Source organism: Phasianus colchicus, chromosome 4 (genome assembly GCF_987193195.1).
Source record: "Phasianus colchicus chromosome 4, bPhaCol1.hap1.1, whole genome shotgun sequence".
Classification (NCBI taxonomy): Eukaryota; Metazoa; Chordata; class Aves; order Galliformes; family Phasianidae; genus Phasianus; species Phasianus colchicus.
The window spans coordinates 48,612,718-48,631,656 of record NC_143439.1 but is presented as its reverse complement, the minus strand read 5'-3'; the positions used below and the strand labels follow the sequence as shown (position 1 = coordinate 48,631,656).

The 18,939-nt window shown below is 36.5% G+C and overlaps 1 protein-coding gene across 3 annotated transcripts in view; it reads right to left on the bottom strand.

Annotated features, from left to right (window-relative positions):
• GABRG1 (gamma-aminobutyric acid type A receptor subunit gamma1) overlaps positions 1-18,939 on the bottom strand; it is a 53,456-nt gene that overhangs the window by 10,472 nt on the left and 24,045 nt on the right. For all 3 annotated transcript variants that reach the window (XM_090139484.1, XM_090139485.1, XM_031588539.2), the window contains 2 exons: positions 15,898-15,965; positions 1,876-2,096 (listed from right to left, as the gene is read on the bottom strand). In XM_090139484.1, the coding sequence (XP_089995610.1) occupies positions 1,876-2,096; positions 15,898-15,900 (224 nt within the window). In that variant the 5' untranslated portion in view covers positions 15,901-15,965. The remainder of the gene's footprint in view (positions 1-1,875; positions 2,097-15,897; positions 15,966-18,939) is intronic.

Genomic DNA, 18,939 nt, shown 5'->3' with positions numbered 1-18,939 from the left:
AAGGCTAAAGGCAGGACAAGGAGGGGAGATAAAAGCAGCAATAAAATGAACTTTTTAAAGAATGTTTTGGAAAGTCTCATGGTATTTGGCATCCTTATATCTGATGGTTACATAAATATATATGCATCTATATATATACATAAGAGGGAACAAGAGGCCTGCTCTAAATTTGTGTAATTTGTGTATATTTTGTGTATGAAGAAGAACAGTGAAGAACAATCTTGACATTTCTACTCATTCAATGTCTAATATCACACAGGTTTTCAAGTAGGTAGCATATATTTTAGAAGCAGTCTAGAACTAGTCTAGCATTTAAACAACAGAAAAAATCAGTTGCAGCTTTTGAAAATACTATCACAGACTTCCAAAGAGTTTCTAAACAAGGTGGATTTTAAGGAAAACTAGTTCTTGCCATATATTGGGAAAGAAAAAAAGCCCCATTTCCAAGTAAGACACCAAGTAAGACACTTTGCCCTTCAAATTTTCCAACTGTGATATATGCACATATTGTCTAAGTTCTCCATTTTCAATCTTTGGATGCTCAAACCCTTAAAAAAAACAAAGCCTAGCTTTTATTATAAGCGGAGCAACCAGATTTGGAATCTGATGTGTGCAATAGAAAAATCAAGGTCTAACCTCACAATAGACTCAGTAGGCCTAATGAGCTTACCGACCCTATTGAGCAGCTGAACATTAAAGAATCACCGTGTCTTCTCCCTCAAGTACCAATGGGGAAAGAGTGGTGGTACATAGGAATCAAAGAACTTGAGCACTGTCAAATCCAGTTATTGTTTCTTCAGTCACCAACATATGAACTCAATGTTATTCCAATATGAACTCTCAATGCTATTCCACCTTAGGCTGAATTCAGATCATATCTTCATCTATACAGATGTTTGCATGTTGCAGTGCCAGATGAACACCCAGTTTTGCTGTTTCATTTCCAGCTCACTGCAATTCAAAGCGCAAACTTCAGCACAGTAATTCTAAGTTATTCCATTGAGAGAGCATCACACTGCTCATACAGTGCTACTAGTCTGTAGATGAAGGCAATGTAAGTAACTAAGTGTAAGTAATTAAAAAGTTGCTACTGTTTGATTTTTTAAAAAGGTCAGATATATGTCATCTTTTGCACATGCTACTTGCCTATCAGTTTCTAATTTATTTCAAGGTTTTTTAGATTTGCTTAATAAGAAAGTTTGAAAGATTATCCTGTAAGTAGACTACAGCTATTCAAGAACTGTTTGTTAAGTGACTCAGAGATCAGTACAGATAGCCTAGATGGTATATTTAAAATTAACCCAAGCATCCATCATTTGCCAAGCAGAATTACTACTAATATGTTTGCCTTTGCCTAATTTGGAGGAACAGATTTGTAGATTTTAATAACTTGTAAGAGTAAACATGGGAAGTAGTATATGCAGAACTTGGACCTTATCTTTAATTAAGCTTTTTTATTATTTTTATTACTTGAAGCATTCATCTTTTACTTACAGAATATAATTTGGTGAAAATTAGATTATTAACTGCTTAAAATAGAAAGTCTGTGAAGCAATTTATGACTCAGGTTTGTGATATCTTAGTTACAGAATACAACTCTGTTGGTATTTTTTTCCTTAAACCTTGTTTATACCTAAAAAGGGATTAAAATTTGGTACCACTTTCAACTGCGTTTAACCAGTATTCTGGGCAGTATATTTGAATAATATTTATTTAATATTTTTCATTATCAAATCATTTTTTTCCATCTTAGCAAACTCTCTGCAAACTCCTGTAGTCAACAACAAACGAAATTTCAGGTACTTGATTCATTTTTATTTTCGTGTTCTTACACATATCAGTTCTATCTTTTCTATTTAGTTAATAAGGACCCACCTTAGAGTGTATAATACTCTTCCATCACTCCAGATTCTAAGTAAGCGATTTGGAGTTGTAATCCAGTGGGCATCAGATTTCCTTGAGTTCCGGAAGAAAGTGTCTGGAATCCAAATTTTTCCAACCATATTGCTATTAAGCATAAGGACTTTCATTGAGCTGTTAAATTTCAGACGACTGTCATACCAAGTCTGGGCAAATATAATATCTATGGTGTATTCCTAAAAACAGAGAAACAATATCTATGTACACATTTACCAAAGCCTGCAAGCCAAGAATTTTCTACTCAGGTATAAATCAAAGGCTCTTTCTTCTATTCTCTTTGTTATTATTTATATTGCATTCAGCAGCCCGTAGCAGACTAAGGAAAGACACATATAGCCTTCTGCCTCTATTTCCACCCTCTGGAGACACACTGTTTAGCCAAAGAAGAGACCTGATAGGATCTTGTTGTAACTTGGCAGTCCTCACACAATACAATCACACTGGGGGAAATAGACACAGATTTAAGGACAACCTTCATTTTTCTGGGCTAGGCCAAATTTCTAGAGACATAGATTTACATCTCTTCAAAAGCAAATAAAATTCATTTCTTGTGTTTTCCCCCTTGAATTTTACAACATGCATCTGTAGATCCTTCAAGAAAGCTATAATCATCTTCAACATTGCCCATCTGTATTTTGACAAAAATGAAACACACACATTGACTAAATTTCAAACTTTGAAAAATTCATGTATATGCAAGAAGTAAATATCACTGCTTGCAGAAATAACTTGACCATCAACCTTGTATATTCACCTGCACGCACACAAAAGCATATACAGTCAGAAAGGAAATTTCCCTAATGCAATTTCTCTTCACTTATTAGAGGGTGAAGAAAATTATTTTCTGATACAAAGTCAAATTCCTCAGTAGATTTTATGGTCAAAACAGTGGCAAATCAAAGATTTTAATGAGACAGTTAAAGACAAGGGAGTTAAATACTGAAAAACAATATTTCATCGCATCTGCAGAGAATCCAACCATTTGTTGCTTAGTATAGGAGCAAAATAAAGGAGCAAAGCAGCAGACTAAACTCTGTAGCATTTGTCTCAGCTCCAGATCATGACTGATGTTAAGAGCAACAGCCACTCTGTATGGTGGCAGATCCCTCCTACGTGGCTGTCACATGAAACCTCCTATGAGCAACTCAGTATCTCCTCTGAGAGCTCAGTCCACAAGGAAAAAAAATCACTGAAGGCCAGACTTAGACACCTTGCATTGGTTGCTCCCTGTCACCTGTGAGGAGAGAAGAGAGAGGGAAACAGTGCTGGTGTGAGCCAAAGGATGCATTACTAGCTAATTTGGACAATAAAAATACACACTGCAGATAGCCAATTCTGACTTTTAATGCAATTAATGTAGAGGCAATGAAATTAGAATGCAATGAAAGTAAAAGGATTTGCTGATTGGATTAGGGTTTATTGCTCATTTTATTTTTAAATAGCCACAGTATCCAGCTATATGAGTTATAGATTCCTCTCTCATTTCTGCAAATATTAGCAGCTATCTCCCAGGTGAAATTTGTGAAATTTCCATCCTTCAGAAGTGCAAAGGTGGATATACCAGGACTGCTTAAATCTCTCTCCATTTTCCCACTTATCTGGGTGTGAAAAGAAAAGATATGGAATATAATAGATATGCAAGGGTAAGGCTTGCCTTTGCTCTCTCTTCCACACAAACTATCGTAACTCAGTGACTTGCAAAGAAAAAATAATGGGTGTATAAGGCAAACAGCAGTAGGACAAGGGAACAAAAGGACTAATCAAAAATGCATCCTGGAGATGACTTCAGTCTAAAACTTTGCTTACTCCTTGACAGACTTTGTCATCAAGAGAAGTTTCTGCAGGTGAAAACAAGTCCTTGTTTATTTTATTTGCATAAAAATATCTTCAAGACACCTGTGAAAACCCACAGCCTGTTTATCCTCAACATCCTGCTTTTTGTGTTCATCTACAGGTTACAGCTGGAAAGGAAATTTGCCTTAGTCTTTTGTAAATGAATACACAAGACAGTGTGCTAAAGAAGTGCTTTAATAGACTTAAATGAAGCAACATGAACAAAGACTTCTTGCCTTAACAATAAAAAATAGGAGAAAAAAAGTCAGTGAATGAAATGAACAGAAACAACTAAATGTACGATAAGAGCAGGCTGTCTGAAGGTGCTACTCTAAGCAGCCAATTCACAGTTGCACCACATTGTCTGAGAAAAATAAATATATCAAAGTGTCATTACAGTCAAATGCACCCAGGGCAAGAAAACTCAGGCTGCCACAGAATACCAACAACCCTATCAAATTAAGATGAAAAAGAAAGAAGAGCTTGATGATTTTGAATGAGCAAAGCAAAGGAACAGCCCCAGTAGACCCAAATGCTTGGATTCTCTTACCTTTCAGTATTAAATGTGCAAGTTTTTATCAGAACCAGGTATTAAAAAAAAAAAAACCCACAAAGAAAGCAGAAAATATTAAAATCCTTCATTAACCATTTTTCTATGCTCAAAAAAAAAAAAAAAATCTTATATATAATAATTCAATATACTATTAATAACTAGTCTTTTCCAATGCTGAATGCATAACAGTAGGTCCAATTGCTAGCCTCTTATCAGCAAAGAGTGATCTTCCATTTCTAAATTGAAAAAAGCACGTAGACCCTCTTCCCTCAGAGTTCACCCAGACAAAGGCATAATCCTACTCATTCACCCCATCTGAAAGACCCACAACTTGTGGCTCTCTGATTTCACTCGAGCAATTATTCTACTTCTAATACCTACATTGTTGGACATAACTATCTACTTTTTCAGCATACCTACTTGTCCTATGCCTTGCTGAGACCTTGCAGTCTTTGAGGATCCCTAGTACATCCTTTAGGCAGCATATCCTTTGCCTAACTATCTCACACTCAGCTCATTTCATCTATACTGTCATTCACTCAAATGAACTTGAGCATAAACATTAAACATATGCATGTTGTTATCACATGTAGACATTCAAGACATGAAGATGGGACTTAGATTCCCTTCTCAACAGAAGTTCTTTCACAAAGAGGACAGGTGTTATGGGTCGAAACAGACCTTGTACAGCCTCCAAGCACAGGTACACATTACAGGATGATTGGGAAAATGAGGCTTAAATAAGCATGCAGCTGTGGTAGTGTAGATACCTGAGAGCAAAAATCTGAAAAGGGAATAAGAAAGCTGTATACTTTCTGAAGATCAAGTTTTGAAATGGACCTGAAGCTTTAAGGTTTCATGGATTTATATAATAAATTCCCTTAAATTTGCGGCTCATAAAAATCAATTCATAGTTTTTAATGAGAAGGGAAAATCTGGGCCCTGAAAATTTGTTGAAAATGTGGTAGAAAAATGACTACACTAAGGAAGCACTTTTGTTTTGTTGAACAAAAGCATTATCTTTGTTCACACGCCGTATTAACAAGAACAACAGCACATCAGAAAATACAATTTTCTTCTTCTTTCTTTCTGAGCAACTGTTTTGCTTTTCTCATTTTCTTAGAAAAAGTTAAATTTAACACTTATCACTACTTTTATTAGTCTGATAAAGCTCACCATTCAATGACATTCTGTAACCATAAAAATTGGTTTACTAATCTCTCTTTTAAATGAAACTAATGATAAAACATCCATGCGGAATAAAAAGAAATCAATCTATGGGTGCATTAGTCACAGCCAGAGCAAAATGTGTGCTTATTCATATTCAGACTCACAGGGTTCAATAAACACTGCACATGTTAGCTCATATTTGGCATCTGATTAGATCACCGAACTCTTTTGCACAGCTGGCATAAAGAGCCCACCTGCCTAATTATTTCCAGATAACTGCAATCCTCCTTCATCTCTGTCCTCTCTAAAAGTTAATAACAAACTCCAAAGGCTGGGAATACAGTGACTAATCAGAGAATGCCATTAAGGGGACAGGCAGTGAACACTCAGTGAATATTGACAAGCAGGTGTTTTGTCTCAAAGAGAAAGAGTTAATAAGGAAAAGCAATTATATCAAAAGAGCAGGAACAGTTACTGTATGGAACACACCAAATTCTCAACTTTAGTTTCTCAAAAGGATGAGTACAGTTCAGTAACAGTCAAATATTAGATAGGCTACTAGATTTTTGTTTTATTGGAAAGCTGTGAAAGAAAGGGATGCAGCCATCATTCTATAAGGTTACATCTCAGTGCACCTACAACACACCAGTTCCAACATAAAATCAAAAGGACTGAAAAATAGCACAAAGTAGAAAACCATTTTTCTTGGATATTTTGTCTAGCATTCCCACAGATGATTTGATATTTCACAGCAAAACCGTGGAGAAGTGAGTAGGTTAGTTGTTGCCTGGTTCTTGTTAACTGCGATACATTTGTACAACAGGAAAAAGTGGCCCGGTTTTCTCAGGCTAAACACAAATGCAATGAGTTTCTCCAACACCAAAATCAGAGTTGAAATACTACCCAGCTACAGTTCTATGATATAGATCATTACCAATGAATTGCAGAGGTAAAAATAATAATAATAATAATAATGATTAAAAAAAATCATCCTCTTCTTCCTCCTTCTTTGCCCAGAAACCTACAGTTGCTTCTCCATAAGAGCCAATCCACACCTTAAGTTTTTGGAATGCAACACACTAATTCAGAAATTTGTTTCACACGGAGGCCCTGAATTCATTTCAATTACAAAATGTGCAGTGACTTCATCTTGTTCAGTTACACAAGATCTATAATATTTTCCCCATTCTTGTTCATTGTATTCAGTTTTCTATTTTGTAAAACAAAAATTTAATGAGAGTGAGACAGGGAAAGCATTTTACAAACCATGTTTTTATATTAAGATATGCAGTTTAGTATCAAAGACTCAGGTAATTATGATGATTAAAAGGCAAAGACATTCATAAACAATCACTGGTATCCACATGCTCTCCCAAAAGAACAGAACCAAGTAAACTACCAAGCCAATTTATCTTCATCTTGCCAGAAAGCTGCCAACAGGCTCTCATAACCTTTACCTTCTCCCATATCTGATTATCTCTGGACACCCGTGTAGTGCTTTTAAGTACTTTACTAAAATACTTAGCTATACTAAAATACTTAGCTATATTTGATATGTGGTTCTTTTAACAAAAATTTAAAATTGTTTGTTCTACTTCATGGGTTACTTTAAAACTTCTTACTTTTTTTTTTTCTTTCTTTTTTTCTGCTTCATTAGGCTCAGCCAGGATTTCAGAGCTTGTTCCCCATGGTTGAGACCAAAGTAAAAATAAAATTTCTTGGTTTAGTAAAAAATTTTAGTTTGTTCACTCATGGACCCTACAGTGAGATCGAAAATATCTGACAAACCTCGATGATTCTGATAAGAACATCTGTATTAGATTAATAATCCTACAGTAGTGAAAAAAGTGGAGGTTGCCAGAAATATGGTGAATATAGCATCTGCTCTCAAAATCTTTTAAGCAGTCAGATTGTTATAGTTGAGCAGAAAATCACACTGGAATATGCCATAAAAGCATATGCACAGGATAAGTGGAAATACAACAAATCATATCCACAGAAGGTGAAGGAGTACAAAGAGACCAACATAATCATAATACAGAAGAAATCCACTGTTCTTCACACCATAATTTAGCATCTGTGCTTATCCGGTCCTTATTCTGAATGCAAAGTGACAGATGCAAATCACAATATGAACAAAAGGCAAGATTTATTTAAATGCTTTGTAGATTAGAAACAATAATAAAAATCTTGCTAACTAGTAAAAAGATTAGCTAGATAAGTAACTAAAGCACTTCAGCAAAATCTCTGCTGATAAGCTATGATTATGGCTATTTGAAGAGAGCACAAAAAAAGGAAATAAACATTATATATACATTTGCACATTGAAAACGACACAAAAAGGGGTGCTTTTTTTGTTTTTCTTTTTTTGCTTTTTCAATTGAAATTTGAACATTTCAGTCACTGCCATTCATAAATAAATATTTAGTTACAGAAAGAACCAAAACTCAGAAATGAAAAATGAGACATAAATACTACTTATATGTTAAAAACACAGGAGTGAATACTGATAAGGAGTAGGGCTTTGGCTTTGAGGCTGTCAAGAGTGATTTATCAACTCAATTAACTGTACTTTCTAAATTCTGGACCTACATCTACCTTCTTGTAACAAGAGAGAATCAAGCAGTCAAAATTAATCCCACACAAAATTTCTGCAACAAAGCTGAGCAGCACTCAAGCATACATGGTTTTCTACAATTTCATCTTATAAACAAGCTGCAAATTCTCAAAAACAAGGTTTCACCATTCAGCACTGTAGAACTGCTTTAAAGCCAGATCAATTGCAGTTATTCAGTTAAAGTTTTTTAGCCTTTTGCTTTCCTGGTTTTCCTGCCATATCCCAAAATCCCAACATTAGTGATAAAACCAGGAGAGACAATTACCTGGGTTTGGTTCCCACCTTGCGTCTCCTGTAGTGAGTTCCTATGTGAAATAGCGCTTCTAAACAGCTTTCTGGTTGCTGAAGCAGTCAGGAACCTTCAAATACCTATGTGCTACAATGAAGATAGAAGAACACGGCAACTGCTAAGAACTTCCCCAAAGTACCTCTTGAACTAATGGCCCCAGGGAAAAGAGCATAACGCTTTGTGGGAATAAATCACTGCAAGAGACAATATTCTTCTTCAAGAAAATGAAATCTCACACAGCATTTACTGTATGCCACTGAATAACACATTCTAAAATAGTCCAAAAAGAAGTGTTTTAGATGCAGATTTTCCATGCTCCAGTGGTTGAAATAAGCAGCAATAACCTGACCAAATTTACAATTATGCAACAGAATAAAAAATAAATAAATAAAACCAAGATCAGCAGGCATCAAAGTTACACCCGCCTTAGCAGCAAAAGAGCATTGCATTTCCTAGCTGCTATTTTATCTACTAACTGAGTGAGTCCTGCAAAGGAGCAGGACAATACCTCCAAAAAATGGGTTTACTTCTTTGGTAAAAATCCTAGGGGTACTGCTGTAGGAAAGGGCATCCAGACAGTTCCACCACTTGACAAACCGGACTTCCCAGAGCATATATTATGAACAGAAAAATCCTGCTCATTACATTGCTCAGCTTTTTACAGTGGGTGAGTTTTCATAGTCAGCACAGATCCTGGCACCGGCCAGGGCAGCAGCTTTCCTCTAGAGTGCAGTAGAGAAGGAAAAAATAATATTCTGTGTTGTAGGAGCCATTGCCAAGGACTGTTTCTAGACAACATCAAGAAGTTCTAACAGTCGAAGCACAACTTTTACCTTTCTTTCCAAAACCGCAAATCTAGGCCAACAGAATCACTCACAAAATTTGAATACAGCCTCCCACATTTCCATATAGACAGAAGAATTAGGCATTAATAACAAAGAACAATCAAGCAATGCTCTCCTAAGTATAAGAAGTACAAGACAAATAACTAAATGTATCTTATCTCACCTACAGACACAAGAGACAACCACAACAGAAGCTGATAGAAAGGCTTTGGAGCAGATATTAAGATATCAGAAATAACAATAAACTGCACAACAGAGCAGCCAAACAGTCTGTACAGTTGAGGGGGAAGAGCAGGAGAAAAGTACTGACTGGTTTAGCTTTAGTGCCAGTTGATGCCTTTCATCTTTTTAGTGAAGATCTAGAAAGACAATGGGGGCAAAAACAGCAGGAAATAGAGAACATAATACCAGTAAGAACTGTCAGTAGCACAACAAAAGTTTAAATGTTCACATTTTGTAGCCTTCACAGAGAGAGAAAAAAGAAAGTTTAAGCAGGAACATGATGAGAAACAGTAAAAAAGCTTTACATTTATAGAAAGTGTATTTGAAGTATAAGGGGCAGACTGGGAGAAAGCATATGGTATACCAAGTTGAAAAGTTGAAAGGACATGAACAGAAACTGTTGAGATCTCAGGTAGGAATTGGTCTCTTAGGGGAGGAAAAAAATAAGGCTTCGAATAGGCTTTGAAGTGTCTTGAGGGAAACAGTTTGTGTGTGAGATCCAGTGTAAGAGAAGCCTGAGGAGGAGCATGAGCAAGAGATGATTCATAGGAATAGAGGAAAATTCTCTCAGTAGGACATCTATAAGTAGTATAACTGGAGCAAGATGGCAATTGCAATCCAAAAATTTATCATCAGAATAATGCAAATGTGGACAAGAGATCCACTACGATAAATGGATTAAGAATAAATAAAAATAAAACCCCTGAAAGCTGCTTTACAGTAAGAATTTGCAAGGCTATCTGAAACCTTGCTCCAGGCTCTAGGATCCATCAAAACATAGAAAAATATTAGATTTCAATGCCACACAGAATATCCACAGCAATGGAGAGTGAGGAAGGGTAAAAAAATGAAATGAGAAGATTTAAAGTCACAATTTAGCCACATTGAGGTATCTAAAGATCTGTTAACAGATGTGAGGTACACAAGGCAGTATTTCATATGGGACAGAATGAGGCACGCAGAGTTACAGACAACATAAAGGCAGCTAAATTTGTATATGAAGCTATCAAGAAGTAGCTGACAGCAGAAAACTACCATGGAAGATACTCTGCTCAGAAATATTGAAGGAAGAGCTTTAAAAATTACATTCACATCTACTGTGAAATAGATAAAGTACTGGAAACATAAGAAATCAAAGTGCTTGCTCCTAACACTCTGATCACAGAGTAAAGGAAAATATTTCAAGCACCTTTTTCTACTCCCAGCCATATACAGCCATCTCAGCACTTCCGCTATTTCCTTTAACAAATTAGCCTTATGCAAATACAGAACACTGGCATCTGAAATCTCAGATACTTCACAGAGCTATTGCTTTGGCTGTTTATCTGTAAGATCTGAGATTATATAAAATGGATTTCAACCAGTGCATGCTGGTACACTCAAATGAAGTCAAGGGAGTTAATGTAGATTTTCTCATAGTTTATAGTTAAGTGTGGCTTAAGTGATACAATGGATCTACACAAAAAGGTATCTCCTGAAAAACACAAAATTTGAGAATGAGCAACAGAACAAGAAGTCAGAAGTCAGATTGAATCGCTCCTGAACAGCACACACAAATTAAGGCACATTTTACAGAAATGAGCACAGATTTTCTAATGCTTTGTGTGGGACCTTAACTACCTATTCTGACTTTGTGTCTAAGGAGAGTCAACAGGTAAACTGCAGTTGAAATACCAACAAGTACTGAATACTGTCTAAAGCAAGGGTTGAAAAGATTGATCTGCTTTGGTTTGCTTTCAGAAAAGATACTGCAATATTTCTCTGTCACACAAAGGCTGACTTTTCTCTCATCCCTTGTCATTCCTTTCAACATGATCAGAGAAATTGCGAGTGACATCGGAACTGCTGTGCTGAACCAGTATGAGCAGGATATTTCTTGTACTTGGCTGATTCCCCTGAAACCAGATGGGAAAAGCTTAGAGCTACCTTGCAACAGTAATAGGCAAGCTCACTGCCAGCAACAGCCAGACTAATCAACTTAAGCTCTTTTCTTTTTTACCATGAAAAGCAGAGAGCACTTATAAAATTTTATTTATGAATTATTACTCAAGTTCCTATAGCTGGCAAAATAAGTCATACTAATAGACATGTTTTTTAATACTTAAGTATATTTCATAACAAAGAAAAAGCAATATGCAGAATTACTGAACATTTACTCAGCTGCTATAAAAAAACACTGTCTCCAAACACTCATATAGTTAATGGCTAATTAAATCTGACTACTTTTAGTGTTGACAGGCACCAGAATTATTAAAATCTATCTTTCCTAATAAAAAAAAAAAAAAGGAGTGAGTTGGGGAAAAAAAAGTGTCATTCTTGTTCACTCCAAAGAAGGTGCCATACAATAAGCTACAGATGATAGTCAAAGGCTTGCTGATACTTCTGTTCTGATTTCCAAAGTACTGTTCCTATCACATGAAAGAAAATGGAACCTGTTTTCATAAAATGCACATAATGGACTATCCAAAAATCTGCAGGTCTTGCATGCTGGACCCACACAAAGTTATGCAATTTCATAAATTCGCAAAAGTGAGAAAAAGCAGTCATGTTATTCCTCTGACTCATTAATTAGAAGGCTCACAGAGACAATGATTCTCCTCTGAACATCTCTCTCGTCTTCAAACATGAAAGGAATTCCAACCAGAACTGCCAGATCATGAAAGCTGAGGTGCTGGCATGGTTCTGCCACAGGCAGCAGCAGAGGACATTTGTAAATAAATTGGTGTATCAAAGTACAAAACACCAATGAACAAAGAAGGACTGGGTGATGAACACAGGGCAGAGAAAGATCATGAGGTCCATAGGCAGCATGGATGGACATCATTTACACACAATGGCCGTATATCAGGCTGTACTACTTGCACCTCAAGAGTGTGGTTTTTTTGTTTGTTTTTGTTGTCGTTGTTGTTTTCTTTTGTTGTTTGTTGGTGTGTTGTTTTTTTTTTTTATGTTAGTCCTAGCTTGAAAGAAAAAAGTAGTAAGAGTACAGTTGCGTTAAGTGCTCAACAGAATGAGCTTCCACATAGAGAAAAACAGGCTCAAAATATTTATCATATGTCTAAATTCCATTAAGAAAAAGCCAGACTACTGCAGAGCTTTTGAGGATCAAGACTTTGGTCATAAAAATGCACTAAAATGGTAGTTTATATGACTGCTGCAGGATGCATGGTGCAGGATAGCTTTAAAAAATAAATTCAAAAATCTTTAGGCTTAATGAGTATTAGAAGCCTAAATACTTCACTGATCTAGACACTTGTTAAGAATATTTACTCAGGCTGCAGATGCCTAGAGAGACTACATGCTGCAGGAAGACATCTTTTATGCATGGGGTGTCTATAGCATCTAGAATTTTATGTAGATCTTTGTTAAATTAAATAATGAAAGCCAGACTCCAAGAGTCTTTAAAAATAAATTCTAATGAATGTCATACATATACTTAAAATCTGTTTTATGAAAGTGAATGAGTCTACTACATAGCAAGAGGAAAAACACAGAATCACAGAATCGTAGGGGTTGGAAGGGACCTCCAGAGATCGTCAAGTCCAACCCCCCTGCCAAAGCAGGTTCCCTACACCAGGTCGCACAAGTAGGCATCCAGGCGGGTCTTGAATATCTCCAGAGAAGGAGACTCCACAACCTCCCTGGGCAGCCTGTTCCAGTGCTCCGTCACCCTCACCATAAAGAAGTTCTTGCACACATTTCTGTGGAACTTCCTATGCTGCCGTTTCTGGCCGTTTCCCCTTGTCCTGTCTCCACACACTGCTGAAAACAGTCTGGCCTCACCACTCTGCCCCCCACACCTTAGATATTTATAGACCTGGATCAGGTTCCCTCTCAGTCTTCTTTTCTCAAGGCTAAACAGACCCAGATCACTCAGCCTTTCTTCATAGTGGAGATGCTCCAGGCCCTTCACCATCTTTGTGGCCCTCTGCTGGACTCTTTCCAAGAGATCCCTGTCTTTTTTGTACTGGGGAGCCCAGAACTGGACACAGTACTCCAGATGAGGCCCCACCAGGGCAGAGTAGAGGGGAAGGATCACCTCCCTCGACCTGCTGGCCACGCTCTTTTTAATGCACCCCAGAATGCCATTGGCCTTTATGGCCACAAGGGCACACTGCTGGCTCATGGCCAACCTGTCGTCCACCAGGACACCCAGATCCCTCTCTGCAGAGCTCCTCTCCAGCAGGTCATCCCCCAACCTGTACTGGTGGATGCAATTATTCCTCCCCAGATGCAAGACACTATTACTTGCTTTTGTTAAACCCCATCTGGTTTCTTACTGCCCAACTCTCCAGCCTGTCCAGGTCTCACTGAATGGCAGCACAGCCCTTCATCAAGATCATTGATGAAGATGTTGAACAATAAAATGTTGAAAATAAAATGTATTAGAAAAAATAAGTCAGTTTCTTCTCATAATGAGTACCTTTTAAAGCTTTCATAGCTTTAAATAGCTTTAAAAAAAATAGCTTTAAATAGCTTTTTTTTAATTTCAATTTTTTTTTTCCAGTGAACTGAATAAATAAATAAATAAAGCTTTCATAGGAACATATTCCCCTGATATCACACTACAAACTTTTTGTTCCAAAAAACAAAACAAAACAAAGACAAAAAATCACACCCTCTCTACGTCACACCTTTTTATTTCTAAACTAAAAAGTTAAAGGTTATCATCTGACAGAGTGAATTAACATATCTGGGAAATAATTAATCCAAAGGGGAATCACAGGTATGGGTTCTCACATAAGGTAATAAAATGAGGGCTAAGGACAGCCATGGAAACTGAAGCAAATATTGGAATATTGGGTAACAATCACAAACAATATTAACGCCAGGGAAAGTGCCTCCTTAATGAAACAGCTCACATAGAGCTTACCAGGTCACATCTGTAATTATTTTTGCCGAGAATGTTGCTTCCTAGATTAAAGACATTTTTGTGAGAAGTTTAATAAATTTGCATATTTTTATTTTTTATTTTTTAAATGATTTTTAGTGATATTAGATGCTTATACAATCCAGATTCCTAGAGTCCAAGCTTAGATAAAGCAATTGCTAATTTATAAAGAAAACTTCTACTGTTTGCTATGTCTCTATTAGAAGTAGAAACCTGTCCACACATTTTGCTCCCACTATAAGTTCCATCAGAGGGGATACAATGGGGAGAAGTAGAGAAGAAAAGATGGAGTAGGAAAACATGAAGCCAGAGGAAGCATTTACACTGAACATCAATATATCTCCCCCAGCCCTTCTCCATCCTGCTCTTTCATGCGGTTCTCTACATACAACTCCCGCTTGAGACATTGCACCCCTGCCACAGCCTCAGGTGATGATAATCCTAAACTTGGTAAATTGTTGTGCTGGAATGAATGCCCATATCAGCATCTTGCATTTTTAACACCTTTACCCCTACTAAGTACCATCAGTCTTTCTTGGCTGGTATCTCATCTCTGAAAGATGATATTCCCTACCTGAGCATGATGACACATGTGCAACCTACACATTTTTAATATACTTCTGGAAATAGCATCATTTTGCCAAATGCTCAGAAATTCCCTCCGCTGGCCTAGTATAGCATACCTGGACTGGAAGAAAAGGCCCTTCTGCACACAAATGCAAAACTGAGCAATTCTATAGGGAAGTAAAAATGAAAAAGACAGGACGGGGCTGAGCACAGACTCATCCAACTGCCAGTCCCAGCCTCATTCCTTCTGCTTCTGAGCTACTGAGAGGAGATACTGCCTCTGCACTGACCAAGAGAAGTCATGCAGCCAGGCCTCTAACACATCGAACTCAGACAGAAATTAAAAAAATTCTAGGCGATTTCAGGAAAGGCCACAGACTCAACTTCTTCAGAGGTGTTGCTCACAGTTTGTATCAAACAATGAGATCTAGTCTCAGCAGATCCCTCCAGAAATTAGATGAATTGCACTGTTTAACTTTGAAGAAGTCAACTACACGCACACACTGAGGATGACCCATAACACTAAATAAGTCATGAAAGAAGGAATACAGTTGAGTTTATTTCGATTGTTTTTTCCAGTGAACTGAATAAATAAATAAATGCACTGAAAATAGTTACGTTCATAAATGTTGGGTCAAACATTATTTTTCAAATCCCTAAGGAGCAGCTCTGGGAAATATTGCATGCTGAACCAGAGGTAAACCAAGTATAGATAAATACAGTGAAAATGTTTAACATGAGCCAAAATAAGCTCCCAAAGCAATGCCTTCTGTATGGTCTCATTTTTAAAAAACAAGTTTATTGAAATAACTAAAACAATTTCAAACAGCTACTCTAAATCTGATTTTGCAATAATCAGAATTATATCCAACAGCATAAGAATACATAGTAAGAAATAAAAAAGCTTATCTGAATAAGATTAGAATTACTTCATAATACTAGCCCACAACATCTCTCTGATAATGTTTTCTGTCAATAATCTGAACTTACCATATTGATTGGGTCGACTGGGCCAATGCTGTTAACATAGACATCTGTTTCAATTACAGTAGTTCTCACTAAAAGAAAAAAAATCAGCAACCTTAATAATTACATATACAATTTATTCTCTACCTTGATAATGTATTTTATTAAAGAAATAATAAATCTGATATTCTTTTATTAGATTCAGAAAGACTACATCTCTATTTTGCGCATTCTGTGAAGAATCATATATGACACGACTTCTTTATTCCATATGAATTAAGCTAAATTGTCAAGATGCATTTTTTGTATCTTAAGGCAACTTACATTCCATCTATACTTTATGAATAGGTATAAGATAGATACAAAAAGTATCAAAAGTAAAGGAAGTGGGAAGAAAAACAGATTATTCCAGCGTAAAAAAAAAAAGAAACACAAATAGAGAAAATGTTCAGAAAATGAACATTTGTACAGTAAACCAGAAGGTCTGGGAGCAGACGTTTACCAGCTGCAAGAAATCAATATGCAGCATCTCCTACTGAAGATATCTAACAAAAATAAAATAACTTTTAACCACACATTTCTTCACACAATTACATTACACCTATGGATTGCCAATACACTTTCATCGGCTTCACCAATACATTGCTCCACATACCTACCTGAAAGATCTTCAAGAAATTCCAGTAAAATTATTGTTTCTGAGCTGACAAAGTTAATTGTTTTAGAAATACATTTTTAATGCATTTACAGAAAGACACAAACTCTAGGCAAATTTCCATGACAGTCACATCTGATGTGTGTGCCACTGATAATTTTGTTGTTATCTCCAGGCTGCTTTGTAGAGGAAAAAAGGTACAAATGGAAGAGGTCAGGATGTGCTATTGGAGAGGTCTGCATTTAAACAACACCAATTTACTAAGCACTTTTTTTCCAGCTTGTATGATAGAAGGAATGGCAATGAATGAACACAAGAGGGTTAATTCTAAAGCTCTGCTGGTCTTTCTCCCATGATCTAGCACATTAAAGTGAAGTCCCTCTGTTTATTTGTAGACAGAAAGGGGGAAGGTACAAGAAAAATATATTTCAATTTTATAGAAGAGGAATTCTCCATCACCAGATTTGATTTCTTCACATGGCATGCCATACCAAGCCTTTTATAAGAGATGTAAAATCTTAAGTAACACAGGATTTTTCAAACCTCAGATACCTAGAACTCAAAAACACAGAAAGAAATAGGGTATCATTAACAACCCTGCCAGCTATGATAACAGGCAAGATACATTTCCTAATTATCCACATATACCTTTCCCCTGCCAATCTCACTTGACAGGAAATTCTCCCTGATCCCAAATCCGATTACTGATTCCCTGAGCTTGTGACTAAGACACACCAGTCAGGCTGCACAAAGGGTTTTCTGTATAACCACAGAACGTCGAGTCACTTGATCACTCTCCTGTCTCCAGTGTTCTCCACAGAAAGTTTAAATGGACTCTAGAAATCAATTTGTTTCCTGAGGAAAAAAAAATACTCCCTGAGCTGCAGATGGCTTCAATATCTGCAGGGCTCAGAAAGGAAGTGGGAGAGCACAATAACTCATATGCTCAGACTGAAATATTAAAAAAAAAAAAAAAAAAAAAAGTATATATATGTATTTGTATGCATATATATAATGTAACATATACTTGACATATGCCACATCTCACAAGTACATATCCACTGTCTATGATTTTGTGAATTTATTTATCTACATAACAGAAAAACTCTTCAATTTAATTACTGCCAGACTAGAACACAAGGGGCTGGGTCAAAACATATCTTTCCTCACTGCTCAAGCAATGCTGAATCTAGTATTTCTTCACCACATTTGTAGGAAATATATAGTTCTCCTTCATGGTAGGAAACTGTGTTTTATTTAGAGGTTCAATTCTTTGACTAACTTTCAGCATTACTTAGCCACATACTAAACCTGTTCCTCAGACACAAGTATCTGTACAAAATGATTGAGGTCACCTCTCAAATTTGGATATGATGAGCAGTTCATATCACACATTGAAAATGCAACTCATGGTTTATCTGTTCAGCTTTAACATCTAAACTTTCACTATTTTTGACACACTCATCTTGAGATTTGGACACCAGAACCGGCATTCTTTCTAAACAGTACTATCAGCACCTCATGAACACTTCTAGTTTTCTACGTAAAATGTCTCTTTTCAAAAGGGACTTACCTCAGAACAGTTCTCTGGGAGATATCTACTTAAGAACTCACTACACAGAATGATCAAATTTTCTCCTAAATTACCAGTTTTCTGTGAAGAACATCTCACATTGAAATATAAGCCACGGGCTTTCTTTCCACTGTTATCTCACTTTTTTTTCCCCTACAATTAGCCTTTGTCTGTATCTCTGATTTTACTGAAGGAGGGGATTACTCTGTAGATGCAACTTCTCTCTTGCCAACAGTCTTTGTGCCATCTGCCAAATTTACTACAAAAATTCATTGGTGAAATCATTCAAGATATCATTATTCTTGATCAAGTCATGCTTGTGAGACTCAACAATAGACAACCCTACCATTGATATTTCCTTATTAAAATTAAATTTTGAGATGTGTCAGTGAGCAAGTTTTTAATATGGGCTGTGTCAATTTTGTGAAATTCCAGTGTGCAGGAAGCAGTACTTGATCTGCCCCAAAGGCTCTCCTGTAATGTGTGACCGAGTTCAATTTGCATTTTCTATACTGCTCTGAGTAAGATTATTAGAGCTATCAAGTGCCAGTGAAAGGCCTGAAAATCCACCTCTGTTGAAATTATTTTAATTGACCCAAATGATACAGAGCGACAGATCCAGTGCAATAAGATTGGAAGGGGATGTTTTGTTTCCTTAGTTCTTCTGTGAGGAACCAATCCCAGTGCTTCTGTGAATTAGAAGAATTCATTCTACTCATGTTTGTGAACTAGTAGTAATATGAGCCTGTGAAAATGATAAAAGCTGGAAGAAAATACAATCTTGATACTAATTTGACCTCCAAATAATTACTGTGGCTCATTTGTTTTCTACAAAGAG